We start from the raw sequence: 19,252 nt of genomic DNA on the forward strand, positions 1-19,252 counted from the left end.
AAATAATGCAATACTAAAGAATAATAAAGAAACCAAGAGAGGAAGCTAAAATCCATCCATCCACTTTCTTCCACTTATCAAATTCAGGGTTGCAGGGGGGCTGAAGCCTAAAAATCAATCCAATGATGCATCTTTTTGCCTCTTTCATTGTGTAGCAGTTTACACATTAAATTGGTAAACAAAGCATCTGGTTCAGTTCTAGCTGGAGACAAAAGTCGTGTCAGGAAGGGTACCTGGTGTAAAACTGCCAAACCAAACATGCGGTGCTACCAGCTCAGGGGACCCCTTGTGACAAGCGAGCAGCCAAAAGCAGCTTCTACGTGACTGCAGGTCACAGGTGCAGCAGTTTAAGCAGAGATACCCTCCCTCTTCCCAGCCACCTTCTCCAGCTCTTTTCGGGAGCAACATCAAGCTGTTCCCAAGCCAGCAGAGAAGTGTCCTGGGTCTGCCTGGAGCCTCCTCCCAAATTTCAGTAAAACTATAAAACATACTGGTAAAGACCCTCGTTGTCAGAACGTATTCTTTTGTTCTTGTTCTTAATCACAGACTGAACAGAAGCAGCTCCTGAGCAAAGACAGACTTAAAGATGGATACAGGTTCACAGTCCGTGCAGAAGTGGCTTAAAAGTGCATTCTTTTTAATTTTCCACCAGGGGGCGACACATGTGATTGCAAACAGACTTTGGTTCTGGTCCAATAGAAGTCTACGAGCACAGCCAGCTTGCTCGTCAGTCCGATTTCAAGACACAGAGATGGTGACAGCAGAAATGCTTCAGGGCTTCACAAACCAGTGGGTGATGTCACGGTACCCCCTCTATGCTTCTGAGACCTGAAGTGCCTTAAACTTGCGTAATGGCCAGCAGGGGGCGACTCCTCCGGATGTAGACAAACCAGCTGGATCTAGGGGATATGACTTGCTCTTTGACCTCAGTAAACATTTTCCTCACAAGTTTATGGGCTCAGCTACAAGTTTCTAGTGTTACTGAACACAACGTGATGGGTCTACTTGTGAATTACACTAAAAAATACTGTCCTGTGGGACAGTAAAGCAGGGCATCCATTAGGATGGGAGTTGCTACTGTACACGTGCAGCATCTCTTGGGTTCACAGTCAGATCCACCCTTCACTGAACATCAGCTGAACACGTTCAGCCCGAGCATTCAGATCCAGGACTGTGTGATCTAACGGCTACAAACATGTTTTTATAGCATCGATGTTGTTAATCACCAGAACTAAATGCCTGATCCACACACAAAAAGAGCCAAATCTAAGTTTTCCTCACAATGCAGAAACATCCGCATCATGATGGTAACCACAAAGGTGCCTGCACACACAGTAAAAAAAAACCAAAAAAAACCAGGCTATTTAAAGTGATGTCAGTCCTCATTGGTGACACAAAATGTCATCATCTGGCCAAATCCAATTACAGCAGCAACAAGGAGGCTGTTTAAAACCCACACCCACAGTCTCGACCTTCCATGAGACGTCTGAGTGGGCTCAGGAGGAAAGAAGAGGAAACGTGAAGGGAAAGGAAAATACTTGTTGTTATCGGTCGGGTCGAGTGGTTTATCTGCAGATTCGTGCTGATGAAACGTTTGTGCCAGAAAGACGAGATTAGAGACTTTTATGAAACCTCCCGTCTTGTTCATTACTGCACGGATCAGTGTTCTGCAATTCATGTGAAACCTGTGTTTGGAGCAGCCTTTCATCACACACACACACACACACACACACACACCCACACACACACACACACACACTGAGAGGCTGTAACTGGAAAGGAATGAGTGGAGAAATGCATCATGAACGGATGAGACGATGCTGCTCGCAGATTTATGAGCTCATATCATGTTTCAGCCCCTAAAGAGCATATTTAGTCTACATCCACTCTGTCACATCCACACTTCATTTATGAGTTTTAGTTGTGAGATTTGTCTTTGTGCAAAAACTCCAGGCATGAAAACATTCCCGGGATATTCTTTTCATAGTTTTCAGTAGGGCCAATTTTCCAGAAGCAAGTTATTTTGTGACGGAAACTCTGACATTTTCTGCTGCATTTATTTGAAACATTTTAGTTACTGTGGAGTTACTGTAGAAATTTAATTTAGTGTTCCTGCAAACTAGGAAGCGTCAAGCAAACGCAGTCCTGATGTAACTGTGCTGCACGCTTTGGAACGAGGTTTAAACAGTTATTGTAAAATAAGATTCAAATTATTACATCAGAAACTATTCTGTGGGCATGTATTCTATAAATCAATTTTCCTTTTTTATTAAAGAAGCCATGATTTATAATTATATTTGAAGTGTATTTTTGTGTCCCTGTGTCAGTGACTCACTGCTGACCTGAACAAAAAGCTGCTCACAGTTAAACGTGTCAGAACTCGAGAGTCAAACGAAATCAGAGACTTTTTATGGAAAGAGTTCAGTCTTATAAAGTTTATTGACATGAGGGAAACGTCGGCATAGTGTTTAAATACTCTACACAAATAAAGTTATTCAAACATGCACATGTAAAATATTATTTACTGTACATAAATATTACACTGGAAAAAAAAATCATTTCAAACTGGTCTGTTTTCTGATGCAGTGCTTGTGTTTACATTTTTCATTTGACCCCCAAACCTCGACTAAAGCTGATCTCTTACTGAGACGAGCCTCATGTTTGTAGTGCAACAAAAGACGGCTAATGGATTTTAATGGAATGCTCGACTCATGGCGGGCGTGGGCCGTTTCAGGATGGCTTCCACTGAGAAGGACAGAGACTCGCTGGGTGCCATCTTGGTCCCCACAGGCTTAGACAGAAAGTCTTTGGCATACCTGTCTGTGAGTTTTACTGCCTGAAAGTCTCTGGCAGAGCTCTCCCTGAACTTGCGGGCTGCCTCCTCTAAGAGCTCTTTGCAGTATGGAGCTCTGGGCTCTGGCCCGGACCCACCGCTGGCTTTTTCACTCAGCGAGTGCTGGATGAGAGAGTGAAAGGAGTTGAGTTTCATGGAAGGCTTAGCATTGTCCTTGCTCAACTTGTTGAGGACTTGGCTGGCGTTTTGGGAATGAGGGTTGTTGGGGAAGGACTGTCCAAAGCTCCTCTTAGGTGGAGAGAAGGCCGAGCACTCCCTCTGCTCCCCCTGGGTGACACCGGGTGGTTTGGGATCAGGCCTCCGAGGGTCTGATAAGTCCTGCAGAGCGGCAGCTCGGGATCCCTCCAATTTAGAAGCGAGAGCGGCCGCGGCCTCCTGCTCCGGTGGCTGGCTCTCAACAGGCATCACTTTGGGCTCCCACACAGCACCGGGCTTCATGTTCTGCACCGCCGTGGCATTGAACAGACACTGCTTATACAGCAGAGCGTCTCCCAGGCTGGCTGTACCGCGGGGCCACATCATGAAGCCACCTCGCGGTGACTGTAGCGGGTAATGGCGGTAAGTCGTGGCCACGCTGACGTTAGAGGAGATGAGCTCTACGTTTCCAGAGCTTGCAGGATACTGCATGGTCAGATCCAGGCAGTTAGGGGCGAGGAAGCTGCACAGCTCTTTGGGCTGCGGCTCGACCGGAGCTGCTGGCGAGTAGGCCGTCTTGTAGGAGTTGTATTCAGATGAGTGGTGGACCAAATTGTTAGGGAAGAGGAGAGGGCCCGTGGCCGCCTGGTTGTTCTCCATCAGCTCTCGTTCTTTGTACTCCCGCTCCAGCATGATGGTTTCCAGCTCCTTGTCTGCAAAAGCCCTTCTCTTCCTCATGCGGTCGCTCAGCGGTGGGGGAAGAGACGGGTTGGCTGCCAGGAATGGATCAGACTGCACGGGACGGTATCCTGTCATCGAAAACAAACATTTAATTAAACTTATGATACAGCGTGTGTTTGAAATTATATTTTGACAACAAGCACGGCTTTTATTATAACGAGATAATAACCTAATTAACTATTTGTGTGTTGTAGCAGTGCTAAATGAGTGAAGTTATCATGTGCCAAAATTTTAGTGTTGTGTTAAAGGAAAAAAGAAATCTCAGCCCTTATTTTGCTTTAAGCGAAAATAAGACAGGCGAGAGGAGAGATGCTGAAAAAGGCCAGATCTCCTAATAAAACAACAAAACGTGTCCGACTGGTACCTTCGAGGATGCTTTTGGCGAGCATGGTGGACGGTCGAATGTGTCGCTGATATAGCGTCCTCCTCTCTGCAGGAATCTGTTTCCCAGAAATCCCCTTCTTATCCTGAGAAATTAGGGAAAGAAAACAAAAATATTTAAAACACACTGTCAGAGTTTTTCTTGATCCTTGTGAAAATAACTGATTTGTCACGGCTAAGGTCCAAGTCTCGTGCATGTTTGGATAATAAAAACCAGCCTCTTAATAATGATACATGGGCAGTGATACACATTGCTCTTATTATAAAAATCGCCTTAAAACAGCTTAAAACTGGACGGAGATGTGGGCCTAACAAATACCTGAGATTTAAATATATTAAATCTCAGGTACACTGATTTCTGTAATAATGCAAATGAAAGAGAGAATAAGAGAAAATAAAAAAATAAATAATCCTGATTGCATTTGTAAAAAATATAATAATTCAACAAGAATATTTAAGAGGATCTTGACCAAAAAACAAGCACAAATCACACCCCTGAAACACACACACACACACACACACACACACACACACACACACAGGTTTCATCTTTAAAATAACACATTTTTAACATGATCACACAGAAACCTGACGTAGGTCTGATTTTTCCTTCAGGGTGGTAGATATGCTTTTATTTAAATTCTCTTCCTACGCTTTTATTCTGAAAAATAAATATTCTGTATTTGAGGAATGGACCTGAAGAAGCTCAGACAGCTCCTGATGTCCCTTTGCATTCGTGTTTGTTGAGCTAATAAAGCGATATATAAACTTCACACTTCATCGCTGAACAGTGAACCTTTAAAATAGCACTAACTGGCCTTCTGAAGGTTTTAGCTTCTTGTTTTCAGTGCAGCAGAAAGGAAGCCAAAGAACCGCTTCACTTTCCCCGCCGCAGTTTAAAAAAGAAGCATCTCAGCATTTTTATGTCTATTCTGGTCATATGCTGCAGTGGAGCGAATAAACAGAAGCAGCAATTACAGTTAAACTGAACCGAAGCAAACCCTGACTCTTAAATAAAAAAATAAAACTGAAGTCAAAGGCCACATGTCACTGTCTCCACTCCCAGTGCCACAGCTTACAGGCCTGTAGTGTGAGAAAAGAAACACAGCTGCTGAATTTAAGCATTTTCCACTAAAAAGCAGCCTGCCTGGTGCAGTGTAGCAGGGACTTCTGCACCCTCTGGAAACCTTTTGTCTGTCTGAAGATGCTTCCTGATGCAAACTCGGATTTGTTTAGGCGACTCCACTGGATTTCATGCTTGTTCTTACAAGCAAGCAGCTGATTAAACAAAGAGAAGCTTTCTCAAATATGTAAATGATCTCTTCTTAGTTGCACACCACCCTCACGCTCTCCAGGCCTACCTCCGTGGCTTGCTGCCTTCTCAGGGCCACCTGCGCCGCCATCACCCGCTGTCTCTCCACCACCAGCAGGCAGTTGGCGCACTGGCAGTCCCTCCAGCGGCAGAAGCGCTTGTGCCCCTTCAGGCAGGACACCACGCCGTGGTTGCGGCAGCGGGCGCACTTCGGTGTGCGGCTCAACTTCCTCTGATCACCCGCGCACATGCTGCTGGGGCTCGGCCTGTCGCGGCTCTTGGTGCCGTTTCCGTCGTCCTCTGAGGCGGCGTGGCCGAGCTGCGGAGAGCCGGGGCGCCCGGTGGAGTCCGCCAGGTCTTCGCTCTCCGTCTCCAGGCTCTCCACGTCGATTTCCAACTCACACCCGGAGCTCTCTGACATCTCTGCCGGATTTAAACCCAGTTTATGCCTGAAGACAAATATCATCAAATATCATTAGCCCGGCAGCGGCACTTCCAGGAAAACAGCAGAAATTAGCCAGCTTGGACCAGACGCTACTTATAAATTATTATTATTATTATTATTATTATTATTATTATTATTATAGACCCAAGCTCAGATCTAAATGTTTCCTACAGTAAGAGGAAATTAATAAATCTGTTATTGGTTTATTTTTTTATCCCCAGCAGCCCAGCCTGACATTTTGCTGAAGGCTGGTTAACATTTAATTTTCTAAAGATTTTCTATAGCTGCGAAAACTCTTAAAGGAATTGTTCATGAGTGTAAAAAAGATAAAATCGTGACTTTCCCTAAAAACCTAAGCAGAAAGGTGAGCTAACATAGTTACTGTTAGAGAAGCTTAATGCTCTTCTATCAGGCCTATTTGAAGCTAAAATAAATCACCTATAAGCATCACTATCGTTTATTACAGCAGTTCATCACATACGCGCATTTTCAGCTCACGGTTTTATGAGTTATACATTAAGCTGATACTTCGTGCACTGATTTGGTGGAAGCTCAGAGTTTAACAGCGTGCTCTTAAAGACTTAATTAAACCTGGTTCCAGCTCTGCAAAGCGAGAAGAAAGAAAAAAAAATAGACGGAGATTATTTTACCTCCGGAGGTCCAGCAGGGCGGGAAGCGGACAGCGCGTCGTTAGTACCGGGACTCAGTCCGGATCCAGCCTGTAATCAGCTGTTAACAGATAAATGAAGCCCGCGCCGTGAACGCGTCCAACTTTCCTCTGACTCGGTCACCGGGAGCGACGGCGATTTGAGCCGAAGCAGGCTGCCCTCTGATTGGCTGCTTCCAAACACCCAACGTACCAATAGGATTAGGCGCAGTTATGCAGGGGACGGGCGGAGTCGTCTCAGTTACCGAGAGGTCTAAGAGTAATCTGATTACTTTAGGAGGTCCGTTTTCAGGAAAACAGCCCAAACGGAAAGCTGTTAAAAAGTGAACGTTGGTAAGTTGTTTAAAATTTTCCACGCGCCTCTTTTTCCGTTTGTACTCAGTTTTTATAACACAACGTGAACACGCGTGTTTGGGCCTGACTCACAGTCAGCGCTCAGTACTCATAATGATAATCAAGCTGTTTAGTTTTCAGCTGAAGAAAACTGAAAGGCTGCACAGAAATGTCCCAAAGTGTAACTTTAAGGAGGTCAGTGATTAACACACCTTAAAAAAAAAAAAGATGTTTATATGCTGATATTAGAAATATTTATCCTGATGAATTCCTTTCCAAATTTAATTATTCTGCAGGTTTGAGTGGCAGGTGAGATATACACGTTCATAATGCGAGATTAATCTTTGAGCTTACAGTCTAAAATTATAAGTTTGCAGTAACCTTGAACTTAACCGAGGCTGCAAAAGGTATCTGACCGGCTCAAGTGATTAAAGCTCATAATATAAGAAATACATTTATCCCAGATTAGGGAAATTCTTTTTAACTCCTGAAAGTGAACATAACCACAGCGCGCTCGGTCCCATTAGAGGAGCGCAGTAATTACAACAGCCTGCATCAACTGCTGGGTCTGTGCCCAGAAACCGAGGAGGTGATAAATGTGTCCGGCAGGTTGTTACAGTCGGTCCAGCTGGCAGAGATAACTGAGGAAGATTACAGTGTTTTCACAACAATCATAAAACACACACACACACACACACACACGGTGTCAGCATGAAGACGGGTCTACACACAACAGCAGCTGAGAGGCTGTGAGATACCCCAGCCTTCAACGCCAAGCACAAACCATCAGGATCACAGGCTTAAAACTTTGACTCACAATTATATAAAACATACTTAAATAAATATTCTAAAATTGCCTAAATCTGATTCTGTTGAAACTACTGAATATCATTTTTTCCCCCTCCTGTTTTGGATATCCATCCTCAGCAGAAAGCCGCTTCTCCTCATTTTTAAATGCGTATAATGAGCCGTCATGGATTAAACTCGGTGGTCTGAGGGCCCAAGTTTCTTTTTACCTGTGAGCTCGGCGACTGAAAGCATGAATGCGGAGCGCGTATGTTTGCCTGTCTGCAGATCACTGACTGAGAGTCAGACTCAAAGAGACAAAAAAGGACGTGTCCCGTTTGTTCAGTGTGAACCCACTGTCACGGGAACTGACTGCAGGACAATGCACACACGCACACACGCACACAGGCCTGTACAGTAAAGGCGCAGCCCTTTCTGCGCCGCTGACCTGATGTGACGCGTGCGTTTGCACGAGTTTGTCCTGCACGCTTTTTCCGAGCTTTCAAATAAAAAGCGGCCATATTTTATAATATATTATATTACAATATAATATACAATATACAATTATTCTCTACAATCCAAATATGGACACCAGAGAATAATTTCACACGCGTTCTTTTTTTGCAGTGTTTTTATGTGTGTGTGTGTTATTTATGTATTTATTTGTCGTTATAATATCAGCTCTTTTATCTCACATTTATAGGGAGGAACTCGTCGGTTTTTCCCTTCTAAAAATCGTCCGTCTTTCTTCTTTTTTCCGACACCGGCTCTTAACGGTTCCTCCATGTGTTGAAGGTGAAGACGTCAGGCCCGCAGGTGTAGCTTTATTTGCTTCTTCATCTTAATTTACTGCGGAGGTTACGGCCAGGCACCCCCGGCTGCCGTTTCCCCCCCAGGAATGCTTTGATGTTGCGCTGGCTGGACGGTCGGAGCGGAGCTGGACCCTCCAGGTGAAATGTGTTGTCTGTGTCATTATGGACATTATGACCTGGAGGTCTTTGAATGCTGTTTTTTTTTCTTTTCTTTTTTTAAATCTCAGGGTTCCCTGAAGGAATTTCGAGTTTCAAGGAGTTAATCTAAAATATGTTTCGGTGGAGCTGCATGTGAACCTTCAAGGTCCACAAGAAATTTCCAGGTTTTAGCGAAAGTCTGCATTCTAGGGGTCTTTGAGGAGTTCTAATGACTTTCCAGGCTTCCTTAAATTGATTTTAGGCCCCACTAAAGAAGTGAAGCTTCTTGTGGGGTCTTTGCAGTGACTCGTGATTTTATTATTATAATTCATTGTGGAATTTGATCAGTTTGTGTGTTTGCTTGTCTGTCAGGAAGATTCCCCGGGGCATGAAAAAGAGGAGGAACACTTTAAATCTGAATCACGTTATTCACAAATGCCAAATAGGCCTTGGCAGATAACACACTCTCCCAAGCACCCCTGGAATTCCAGCCAGGAATTTAAAGAGTCTATGAGGCCTGGGAATTTTACAAATTTAAGATGCTTCAAGATTTAGGGGTCTTGGATTATTGAATCTTTTAAAAGTTCCAGGAGCCTTTGAATGAATTTCTGACATACTGAATGGAGGGTCTGGAATCTATCAGGGTTCCAGATCGTGCAATGAGTGTAGACCACCTTGAATGACTTCAGGAGTTTTTAAAGGGCACTAGCTGTAATTCCAGGCATCACTTAAAGAGTTCCTGGGAGCTCTGAGGTGTTTCAGCACCATGAAGTAATTCTAGGTTAGGTGGACTAAAGGAGAGTCCTTGAAACGAAATCCTGGAGGAGCTTCCAAAAATCCTTGAAGTGGTCTTATGAAATATACCTGGACCTCAGCAAGGGGGCTTTTTTTTTCAGGATTTTTTGTTTGTTTGTTTTTAGGAATCCAAACATTATTAATGGCTCCTTCGGGATTTTCCAAGGATCTCTGAACTGATTCTAAGACTTGGAGCTTTAGGGAGGCCGGACCTCGAGGCCTGGATTTGAGGATCCCTGCTGGGATCACTGAGGAAGCTTTTATTGAATTTAATTAAAGGATTCCATCGAACAATTCAGTCATCCTTGGAGAACCCACAAGATCATTGATGGGGCATTACTGATGGAATTTCACAAATATTGCAGGGTTCTGATAATTTTTAAAGAGTTTCCGAATATTAAAAAATAAATAAATAAAAACAACAGCTAATATTAAATATATTTTAAGAATCTTTGCTAGCTCCCACTGCTCCTCCTCAGAGCTGCTCCTCCACAGAGCTGCTCTGTAGCAGAGATTTGTTTGGGGGTTCTTGAATAATTTCAGAGGTCATTACAAGGAAGTCCAGGGATCCTTGAACAAATCTTTGATTAGTTTTCCGGGATCCTGGCAGGGCGTCGAAGCATCACAGGTGTTTCTGGCCTATGAAACCTTTTAAAAGAGTTTCACGTGTTTCCTGAAACCATGAAAGTCTCAGAGGGGTTCCTCTTCAGTGTCATAAATGCAACAATACGTATTTAAAATTTCCATACAACTAAAAAAATATTAACTGTTTTTTCAACACTTTGAAACACACTCCACAATAGTCCTTACAAAGATTCTCTGTCTGTTGACCAAGAGACATTTTTAGTTATTTCATGATGGCATATCTCTACTTTAGTATTATTCCATAAACATTTTAGGAATGTTTTAACACATTTTGTTGTTGTTTTGTGGGATTTACTTCCTACTTAATTTTTTTGGTTTTAATCTGTCATTAAAAAAGTCATGTGTAAACCTGTACAGCAGGCATTTTCTCCAAAAACAAACACAAAGAGACAAAAATGAGATATGCAGGAACAGAACTCATCATAAACAGTTTTCATAACGTTGAAGCATTTTTTCACTCCAAAAACACACAGAAGATATGAAAGAGTGTGTGTTTCTAAAAGCATCTACTCAACTGTAACCGTTTAGAGGTTAAAGAGTGTTTTATAGTCAGTTACACTGAACATGAGATTCTTATTCTGCACTTCTTCTGTTTTGGCTCAATAATAATAAATATGAAAATTGATATAATCTAAAAAGAAGAGCATAAAAAAGCAGTTGCAGTGAATGAAGTATGTTTGTACAAAGCAGGAGTGCTGTGTGTGTGTGTGTGTGTGTGTGTGTGTGTGTGTGTGTGTGTGTGTGTGTGTGTGTGTGTGTGTGTGTGTGTGTGTGTGTGTGTGTGTGTGTGTGTGTGTGATGTAAAGCTGCTGTGACTTCTTTCCCAGGTGAGTGGTGTTGTGTGACCAGGAGAGAGACTGCCCAGGAATCTGAAGGTGTTCACCCTCTCTACCACATTCAGGCTGAAGTGTGTGGAAATGGATTAGAAGCTCCGCTTTTGGCTGATAAGATGTTTGTAATGGATCCAGCCTGGAGACTCTTTCTCACATGTTGTCCAGTTTACTTTGGGCTTGATTGAAACAGCAGCATCTTGTTGGAAGCGCCCTGCTGTGCGTGCTGTAAAGTGTAACAGGAGCTGTGTGTAGACAGAAAGAGCAGCGTGGGATCACTGCGGATCCTGTTATGTTAATTAGCCTCTGATGGACCGACAACACATGCGGCTGAATACAAAACCAGGCGGGACGGCATTTGTCTCTGTCTGAGGGAGGCTGACACCGCGACCTCTCATCGCTAATGTGCAACAAACAGGAGGACGTGTCCTGCAGCTGCCCGACGAGGCTCATCCACGCTGTTTACTGTCATCTGCATTTTGTGGCCCAGCCTAAATGACTGAGATCTGTCTGTGGTGATAAATAATAAATGTGCCTAATTAGGGTATTTTATCTGGGTGGGTCAAAATATACTCCTTCAGTATTTAGTTTGCAGTAGCCTCACCAATGCATTGGATAAAAGATTTTTACTTGTACAAAAGCCCCCCCCCCCTCCACCTCCCTCATTCAGGGAATAAAATCATTTTTCCTGTTTGTGAATTGAATGTGTGTCATTTCAAGAATTTTCCTTTATCCTGCTTTCACCTGGTTCTGCATTTATTTTATGTGAAGTAAAATGATGGATGGATATCAATTTTACTACAACATTCAGCAAAATACTCCTTAAAGTTAAAATGCGGACATTCCTCTTTTGTCCACTAGGTGGCAGCCTGCAGCTGGAAATCAAACAGCCGTCTCCGATTTTCAAACGCCTGATTCTGTCACAGGGAAGAAGAATTTTAATGCTTGTCACCAGTTCTTTCATTTCTTGCTATAATTAAAACATTTATTCATATCACCAGTCATCACTCTATCAGAGGTTGTCTGCTTTGAATATAAAATGTATTGTTTCTTATGGATTTTGATGTGATAAATCTAAATATTAAAATTTAAATTGTTTCAAAGATATTTAATTTTTTTTTACAGCTGTGTGCGTCGTTTAGATGGAATGAAGTCAAACTTGTATGATTCATACTTTCTTTTTTTTTTTTTTTTTGCTTGATATAATAATACTTATCCTTCCTGCGGCATGTAACAATTTAAAATTCAGAAAAAGAGACATACAGAGAGAAAACTTAATATGAAACATTGTATTAGAAAGCAGGTTTGTGTCAGGCCCGGTCAGGATGGTGTGCCTCGGTGGGATGTTCTGACATTTTTTACCCAGACTATGATGACGCGTGGATATGTTGGTTTCATCTCGTGGGTGCACGTCTATCTGTGGATGTCTTGTGGGATATTTTAATATGCTTAAAAACAAAACAGCAACAAAAAGATTTAGTTTGCAGCATCACACACATGCTGCTACTTGGAAGGTCAAAGGTGAGAAGACTGATACAGTTCCAGGTCACATGAGACACTTTTCATTTAAACTGGAGGCAGAGCGCAGGAAGAGCGGCCTCTGAGAATTAGATGGATTTTAAAACTTTTTCATTTTCCTTCCTTCATCTCAGCTGTAAGTAAAAAAAACATTTAGTTTAAACCTTCGGATGATATTAAACGTGTTCCCTCTTCAGAAAGACATGAAATCTGTTAATGACTCATATTTATTATTTTTAAAGTTGTTCTTCGTTTAGATTTGGTGCATTTATGAATGAATGAATGATTTTATATATATATATATATATATATATATATACATATATATATATATATGTATATATATATATATATATATATATATATATATATATATATGTATATATATATATATATATATATATATATATATATATATATATATATATATATATATATATATATATATATATATATATATATATATATATTATGGAATGCAGTTTAGGAAATATTATATATATATATTAAAATGAGAGTCTGAGTATATTGAATGAAACTTGAATATATTTAATGAACTCTGAATATATTGAATGAAAGTCTGAATATATTGAATGAAAGTCTGAATATATTGAATGAAAGCTGTGGTCACGGAAGCGCCATCTAGTGTTTTCGTTACGTAAAGCGCATAATGTCGCTACAAGAAGCGGCACTATGAGTCAATCTGCAGTTCATCTTCACTGTTTCATCGTGGAAGACCAAATGCAGCGACCCTCTCAGGTCAGACAGCTCCTGCATGCAAGCTAACATTACGCAGAGCATGCACAGGCACCCTCCACAACAACAGGCGCCGTCTAGAATCTGAGATGTGGATGTGGAAGGCATGTTCTGCTTATTGTTAGCTTGATACGCAGGAGCTGTCTGACCTGAGAGATTCACTGAATAAAACTCTTCATCAGTAGTATGATTAGGAACACTGCTGCTAGCATTATGTTGGCCAGTTCATGCATTCGCCAGGGTGTTAATTAGCTACTCATTATTTAGGATTTTTGCCACTAAATTCCCTGCAGATTGACTCATAGTGTCATTTCTTGTAGCGACATAATGTGCTTTACGTAACGAAAACACTAGATGGCGCAAGAGCTTCCGTGACGTCAGTTTTCATTCAATATATTCAGACTTTAATTCAGTATATTCAGATTTTCATTCAATATATTCAGAGTTCATTGTATATTTTCAGACTTTCATTCAATATATTCAGAGTTCATTCCATATATTCAAGTTTCATTCTATATATTCAGATTCTCATTTTAATATATATATATATATATATATATATATATTATATTTCCTAAATGGCATTCCATAATATATATATATATATATATATATATATATATATATATATATATATATATATATATATATATATATATATATAATCTCTAGATGTTTTATATATATAATCTCTAGATGTTTATATATGATCAGATATAAACATCTAGAGAGATTAGCTGATAACAGTATCGGTCGATAAATGCAAATTTAAAAATAAATTAAAAAGACATCATGTAATGAGTGGTGATGACACATAGTTTGTCCAGCAGAGGGCGCTCTGCAACTTCCCTCCCGGCAACAATAATCAGCTGATCTGAGCAGAGCTGGCAGAGTAATGAGTAATCAGCAGCTTGTTGTGACAATAAAACTAGATAGATAGATAGATAGATAGATAGATAGATAGATAGATAGATAGATAGATAGATAGGGTTTGGGGGGGTTATCTTTAATAAAGCACATTTTTAAGCATTTCTTGTCAGAAGAATGTCACTGGTCCTCGTTGCAGTTATTGTCTGTAAACGCTTCTTTAGTCATCTTTAAAGTTTTACATTGTCTACCAAAGGCACCAAAGCCTGTTCGTCCAAAACGCCGCGTTTCTGGAGTCAGTTTTGTGGTTTGGATTTTAATTATAAAGCACGCCACTAGATGGCAGCATGGGACAGGTTTAAAAGCAGAGCAGGCCCTGAGCCTGTGAGCCTGTAATCACAGCGCAGAGAGCAAAGTGGAAACTGAAGCAATTTGCAGTTTGTGGATCATTTTCCACGTGATCCACAAATGATCCACACAAGAACCGTGACAGTGATCACCGTCAGTTTTTTGTTATAATCTCACATATTTGCATGTTGAGTGCCACAGCCACAGCATATTCACCTGCATGTTGTTTTAATCTTCTCCAACTGCTTAATCCGGATATTTTCTCTTCTCTCGGGTTTTGTGCTGGTGACGTTTGAAGCTGAAATGTTTCATGCATTTGCAGCAGCTGCACAGACGAAGTCAGGAAAAATAAATCAATAACATATAATCACTGTTCGATATAAAACGTAAACTGCTGCCAATTAAAACATGCGGCTAAGGAAAATACTTTTTATTTTTGCATGAGGATTTTAACCAGCAGGTCTGGCAGGAAGCCGTCTGATGATGATCAGTGTTTTGTTTTCATAACACCAAAATCCGCGACCTGACACCAGATCTGTAAACTGCGACTTTTACACAGTTTTGAATTTTAAATAATATGAATATAATTATTTACCAAGCTCAGATTTTGGACCAGTGTTTTACATGAACAGTGGTCACAAAAAACTGTGATTAATAATTATTTTCTAAAACAACTGGAAAAATCTGCTTCTGTTTAACATTTAGATATAAAAGTTTAATCCATGGTTTGAAGTATGATCTTTCTATAAGCAGTGCGTGTCGATGTTAAATAACTGTATTGGATCCTGCGGGCACCCGTAAGTGGAGTGTGTGAACAGATAATGAGTAAACACAGTAACACAGCTGGCAGACATCTGGGCCTACGACTCTCAGAAAAATGATTACTGATATCAACAGTTTTCATTCCTGGTTAAATAAAGGTTTTATTATTACAACTACTGACAGATATGTTAATGTGTCCATATTTTGTCTATAATGTTTCTAATTATTCTTTGGTGTCAAATTCATTTTTGGCCCCGTTATATCTGAATGTGAAGTTAGACAGACGTGTTTCTGCTGCTGAATAGAACCTGCAGGTTGGTTAAATCATAGCAGGTAAATCTCAGCCTTTTAAAGCATAAAACCCATAATTCAGCCAACAACACGCAAGAAAACACCCCGGTCCATTTGGACTACTCAGATTTATTTGGCATTACTCGACATGCAGCGGTGATCCTTACACCACGAGGTTTCACAGTACTAAACATGCTTACAGGAAACAGCTGAAATGCTTTCAAAATAATGAGTCTGTTACATTCATCCGTTTTCAAGTCCGGTGACATCTTAAAAGCACGAGGCTGATGTTAGAGGATTAACATCACTGTATCAAAGAGTGATTGATTGACACAGTTCAATTCAAACAGGACAAAAACGCTTTACACGCATACACTGATGTCCATTCACATTAATGCATTTTTGGGTTCTCTCTCGCTGTAAGAGTCTTCAGCTTTTAATTTTAGGTGGATGAGTTCAGGATGCGGGAGTCTGCGGAATCAGAGCGCTCTTCGTATTCCTCATCGGGGGAGTAGAGGCCCGGTTTGGGCCCCAGCGAGCATCCCTCCTCCTGGATGCTGATGCGCTGCTCCTCGGAGGGTCTGGAGGGAAGGATGGGCGAGCTGCGGAACACCCCGGGCCCGGCGGGAGCTGTGGGGGAGAAAGGAGACACGTACTGGGCCGCGGAGCGCAGCTGGTACTGCTGCTGCAGGGCCATGGTATTCCACAAAGTCACGTCGTTGTGCACGAAGGGGCTAGCCTGGCTGCGCGTCAGCGAGTTGCGCAGCATGAGCGGGTAGCGCGTGGGCTGCGGAAAGGATGGGTGCTGCAGGGGGACGCCCAGTGCACCGGTAGACACCACGCCCGAAGCGGAATCGGAAGCAAAACGGAGGGAGTCGGGGACCCGGAAAGCAGAGCCCACCGACCACTTGGCGGAGGAAGACACCGGGTGGTAAGAGCCCAGGGTGTGCTCGAACAGGTGTCCGTTTGAAGGCAGCACCAGCGCGTCCGGGTGCGCATCAGCGTGAGGGGGCGCGCTGCCGTCTGGATTTCGACTAGACAGCAGCACCTCGATGGCCCCCACCAGATCCCCTCCACAGCCCCGCAGGATGAGCTCCAGGACGGGAGGCTTGTGGGCGGGGAAGATCTTCTTGAGGACCTCCAGTGGCGGCCGGTTGGCTCGGAGGCTGAAGGGCAGGCTGATGGAGCCGGTGAGGCCCTCAATCAGCACGCTCTGCTCCCCGGGGCTGACGGGATACTTCTGAGGACTGTCGGTTTTGGCCTCCTTCTCAGCGCTCCCGGCTTTGGGGAGGCTGTAGCGGTTCTCCTCTGGGAGGGAGGGTGTTTCGGGGGGCTCCGGGGTGTAGCAGTTTTGTTTGGAGCCCTCCGGCGAGCTGACCGCGTCCTGCTCCTTCTCGCTGGAGCTCCCTCCATTCTCTCCTGCTGAAACCTCATCTGGGCCCTCCTCCGTCGGCTCTGCAAGTCAAAGACACAAAAATTAATGGCATGGATACTATCTGCTGGTTACACAAAATAAAACGAAAACACTGCATGAAAATGGTCTGAGTCCAAATAAAACCGAGGCAGAAACTTCACCCAACGATCCGTTTTCCCAAATTGTGCAAAAATAATTTGGCGCTACCACTAATCTTAAAATGTATTAGCGGTGCACAGCATCGTGTGTCATTTAAATCTGCAGGAAATATACACAAACCATTCAAAACAATCATGAGTTTAAAAGGAATCAGAGTAACCCTGACGCACAGAAACACTTCACTGCGCCTCTGAACGTAAACACTCCTCCCATTAAAACCACAGCCCACCTCTGCTCTCCTCAAGAGGAAAGGAAACATACAATTAATCGCTTGTCACAGCTTGTCTGCAACACAGCGACGTGTGAGGATTTATTTGGGCCCTCCTCAACAAAACTGTTAACACAAAGCGCTGAGTGTGCGTCATTGAGGGATCTACCGTCGATGCCTTTTGACCACATTTTGCAAACACATCGCCTGTTGCTCGGTAACATTTCATCCGAAGTTGACCTCCTGCGAGAAATATGGCGATTATATTCGATTGAGCCTGTCCGCCGCTGATTACTGTAATCTTTTAAAGCACTCAGCTGGCTTTGGCGCTGGAAATGGAGTCAGCTGCAGAGTGTTTGTGTCCAAATCAGCGTCTGAAGTCTCAGGAACGATAAGCAGAAAATAATAATTCTTTAATTGTTGGGTACTTCTCACCCAGAATTATTTCCACAGGCCGGCGCTGGGAAGAATTTTGTTTTATATGAGAAACAGATTTTTTTTTCTGCGTGAAATAGAAGAAAACGTGCTGAAATGAGTAACAGTTCAGCAGGTTATTGTGTTACACGTGAGGCAACTGATTGAATTCATTCATATTTTTGTTACCTTGTGGAAAAACACCTCTTAAAGAACCAAGTTGTCAGAATTATATAAAAGTATATAATGATTTAAAAAATTACATGAAAGTGTGACCATATAAATAGATCCCCGTTAAAAAGCGAATAAATTAATAATTATTTTTATAATACCTTACTCGAAAAGTCTGCCCTTAAAACATTTGTTTTATTTTAGGACAGTATACTGGATTTTATTGTATTTATTTCAATAAAAGCCGTGCCATATTTCTAAAAAAAAAAAAAAAAAAAGACACAACAGGCGGCATTTTTATTTATTTTGTATTTCCTGAATTTCTCCCATATGGTCTCTCATCCTGACACGATTATTTTAAAGAAATGATACTGGTGTGAATTTATCAGTTCACCAGCTGAATGTCTGTTTTAACAGTGCAAACCCGTAGGGGTGGGGGTGGGGGGTGGGGGGGGGCTTTGGTATGATTTTGTGTAAATGATGCGCAGTAATCGAAGCATCTTTAAATATCTGATGCTGATGAAAATATTATCAGCATCTCAGTGAACCTCCGTGAAATCATTTTGCTTGTTTAGTAAAGCATTTATTATTTTTACACCGGTGTGTGTGCGACCTTAAAACAGCTTTAAAACTGATTTTCCCAAAGTCACAAACAAATCTAGTCATTCATTTTAAAATTATTCAAAGTAGTTTGAAAAAAAAATACGATTAAGCAAAAATAAAACAAACAAACCCTGAGCTACTTTTTAAATTTTATTATAGAAGAAAATAATAATAATTAGTAGATAGAGAAATATTTCCTTCATTACGCTCCTACCTGTACATATTTGTGCTCCGGCCTGCACCGGCTCCGTGCTGCTCCACCTCAGCTCCAGCTCCTCCGTCCTCGGCGGGGCAGGCTGATTCCCCTCGCCGGCCCCGGATAAGCCGATGCCGGGCAGCACTCTGAGGGACTCGGGGATGAGGCTCTCCAGGCTCTCGTTGGCCTGCTGCCTCCGGAGCGCCACCTGCGCCGCCATGACGCGCTGCCGCTCAATGATGAGGATGCATTTCTCGCAGGTGCAGTCTTTGAACCGGCAGTACCGCTTGTGACCCTTGAGCCAAGATAGCACTCCGTGGTTCCGGCAGCGCGCGCATTTGGGGGTCCTCTGGAGCGGTGCCCGGGGTTGGGACACCGGAGCCCCCATGTAAAGGTACGGGGACCCGTAACCATTCATTCTGTCAGGTGCAGCGTGTTTTCCAGGAAGCACAAATACATCTGCGAAGAGTGGAAGCGGGGCGGGAGTGCTGTCAGCCGCAGCAGCAGTCAGAGAGACGGAGCTGGATGGAGCTTTTTGCTACACGCATGACAGGAGGAGGATAAGAGGTGTTGGCTTGTAGCAGAGGATCCACCTTTCCCCTGGCTGACAGCACAGATACGCATCAGGCTGACACGCTCCTATGGAGACGACGAGTAACCAAAGCCGTCAC

At 42.6% G+C, this 19,252-nt stretch overlaps 2 protein-coding genes across 2 annotated transcripts; both read right to left on the reverse strand.

Moving 5' to 3' along the window:
• Positions 1 to 2,449: 2,449 nt before the first annotated feature.
• Positions 2,450 to 6,839, reverse strand: dmrt2a (doublesex and mab-3 related transcription factor 2a). The gene is made up of 4 exons (XM_030723628.1): positions 6,519 to 6,839; positions 5,473 to 5,872; positions 4,095 to 4,197; positions 2,450 to 3,798 (listed from the first exon to the last, which is right to left on the reverse strand). Exons 2-4 carry the CDS (start codon positions 5,842 to 5,844, stop codon positions 2,693 to 2,695), a joined length of 1,581 nt encoding a protein of 526 aa, XP_030579488.1. The 5' UTR covers positions 5,845 to 5,872; positions 6,519 to 6,839; the 3' UTR covers positions 2,450 to 2,692.
• An 8,686-nt stretch (positions 6,840 to 15,525) lies between these two features.
• dmrt3a (doublesex and mab-3 related transcription factor 3a) lies at positions 15,526 to 19,252 on the reverse strand. Its single transcript, XM_030723501.1, has 2 exons — positions 18,600 to 19,252; positions 15,526 to 16,871 (listed from the first exon to the last, which is right to left on the reverse strand). The coding sequence occupies exons 1-2, from the start codon at positions 18,997 to 18,999 to the stop codon at positions 15,859 to 15,861; spliced, it is 1,413 nt and encodes a 470-aa protein (XP_030579361.1). The 5' UTR covers positions 19,000 to 19,252; the 3' UTR covers positions 15,526 to 15,858.

The sequence above is a fragment of the Archocentrus centrarchus genome, unplaced genomic scaffold (assembly GCF_007364275.1).
Source record: "Archocentrus centrarchus isolate MPI-CPG fArcCen1 unplaced genomic scaffold, fArcCen1 scaffold_26_ctg1, whole genome shotgun sequence".
Taxonomy (NCBI): Eukaryota; Metazoa; Chordata; class Actinopteri; order Cichliformes; family Cichlidae; genus Archocentrus; species Archocentrus centrarchus.

Bases quoted from the DNA above. Each gene is read 5' to 3' on its own strand.
- dmrt2a (XM_030723628.1), bottom strand. From the start codon at position 5,844: ATGTCAGAGAGCTCCGGGTGTGAGTTGGAAATCGACGTGGAGAGCCTG. The intron at 4,198-5,472 runs GTAGGCCTGGAG...CTAATTTCTCAG, and splicing joins GAAGGCAGCAAGCCACGGAG to GATAAGAAGGGGATTTCTGG. The intron at 3,799-4,094 runs GTACCAGTCGGA...TTTCGATGACAG, and splicing joins CGCCAAAAGCATCCTCGAAG to GATACCGTCCCGTGCAGTCT.
- dmrt3a (XM_030723501.1), bottom strand. From the start codon at position 18,999: ATGAATGGTTACGGGTCCCCGTACCTTTACATGGGGGCTCCGGTGTCC. The intron at 16,872-18,599 runs GTAGGAGCGTAA...TTTGACTTGCAG, and splicing joins CGGAGCACAAATATGTACAG to AGCCGACGGAGGAGGGCCCA.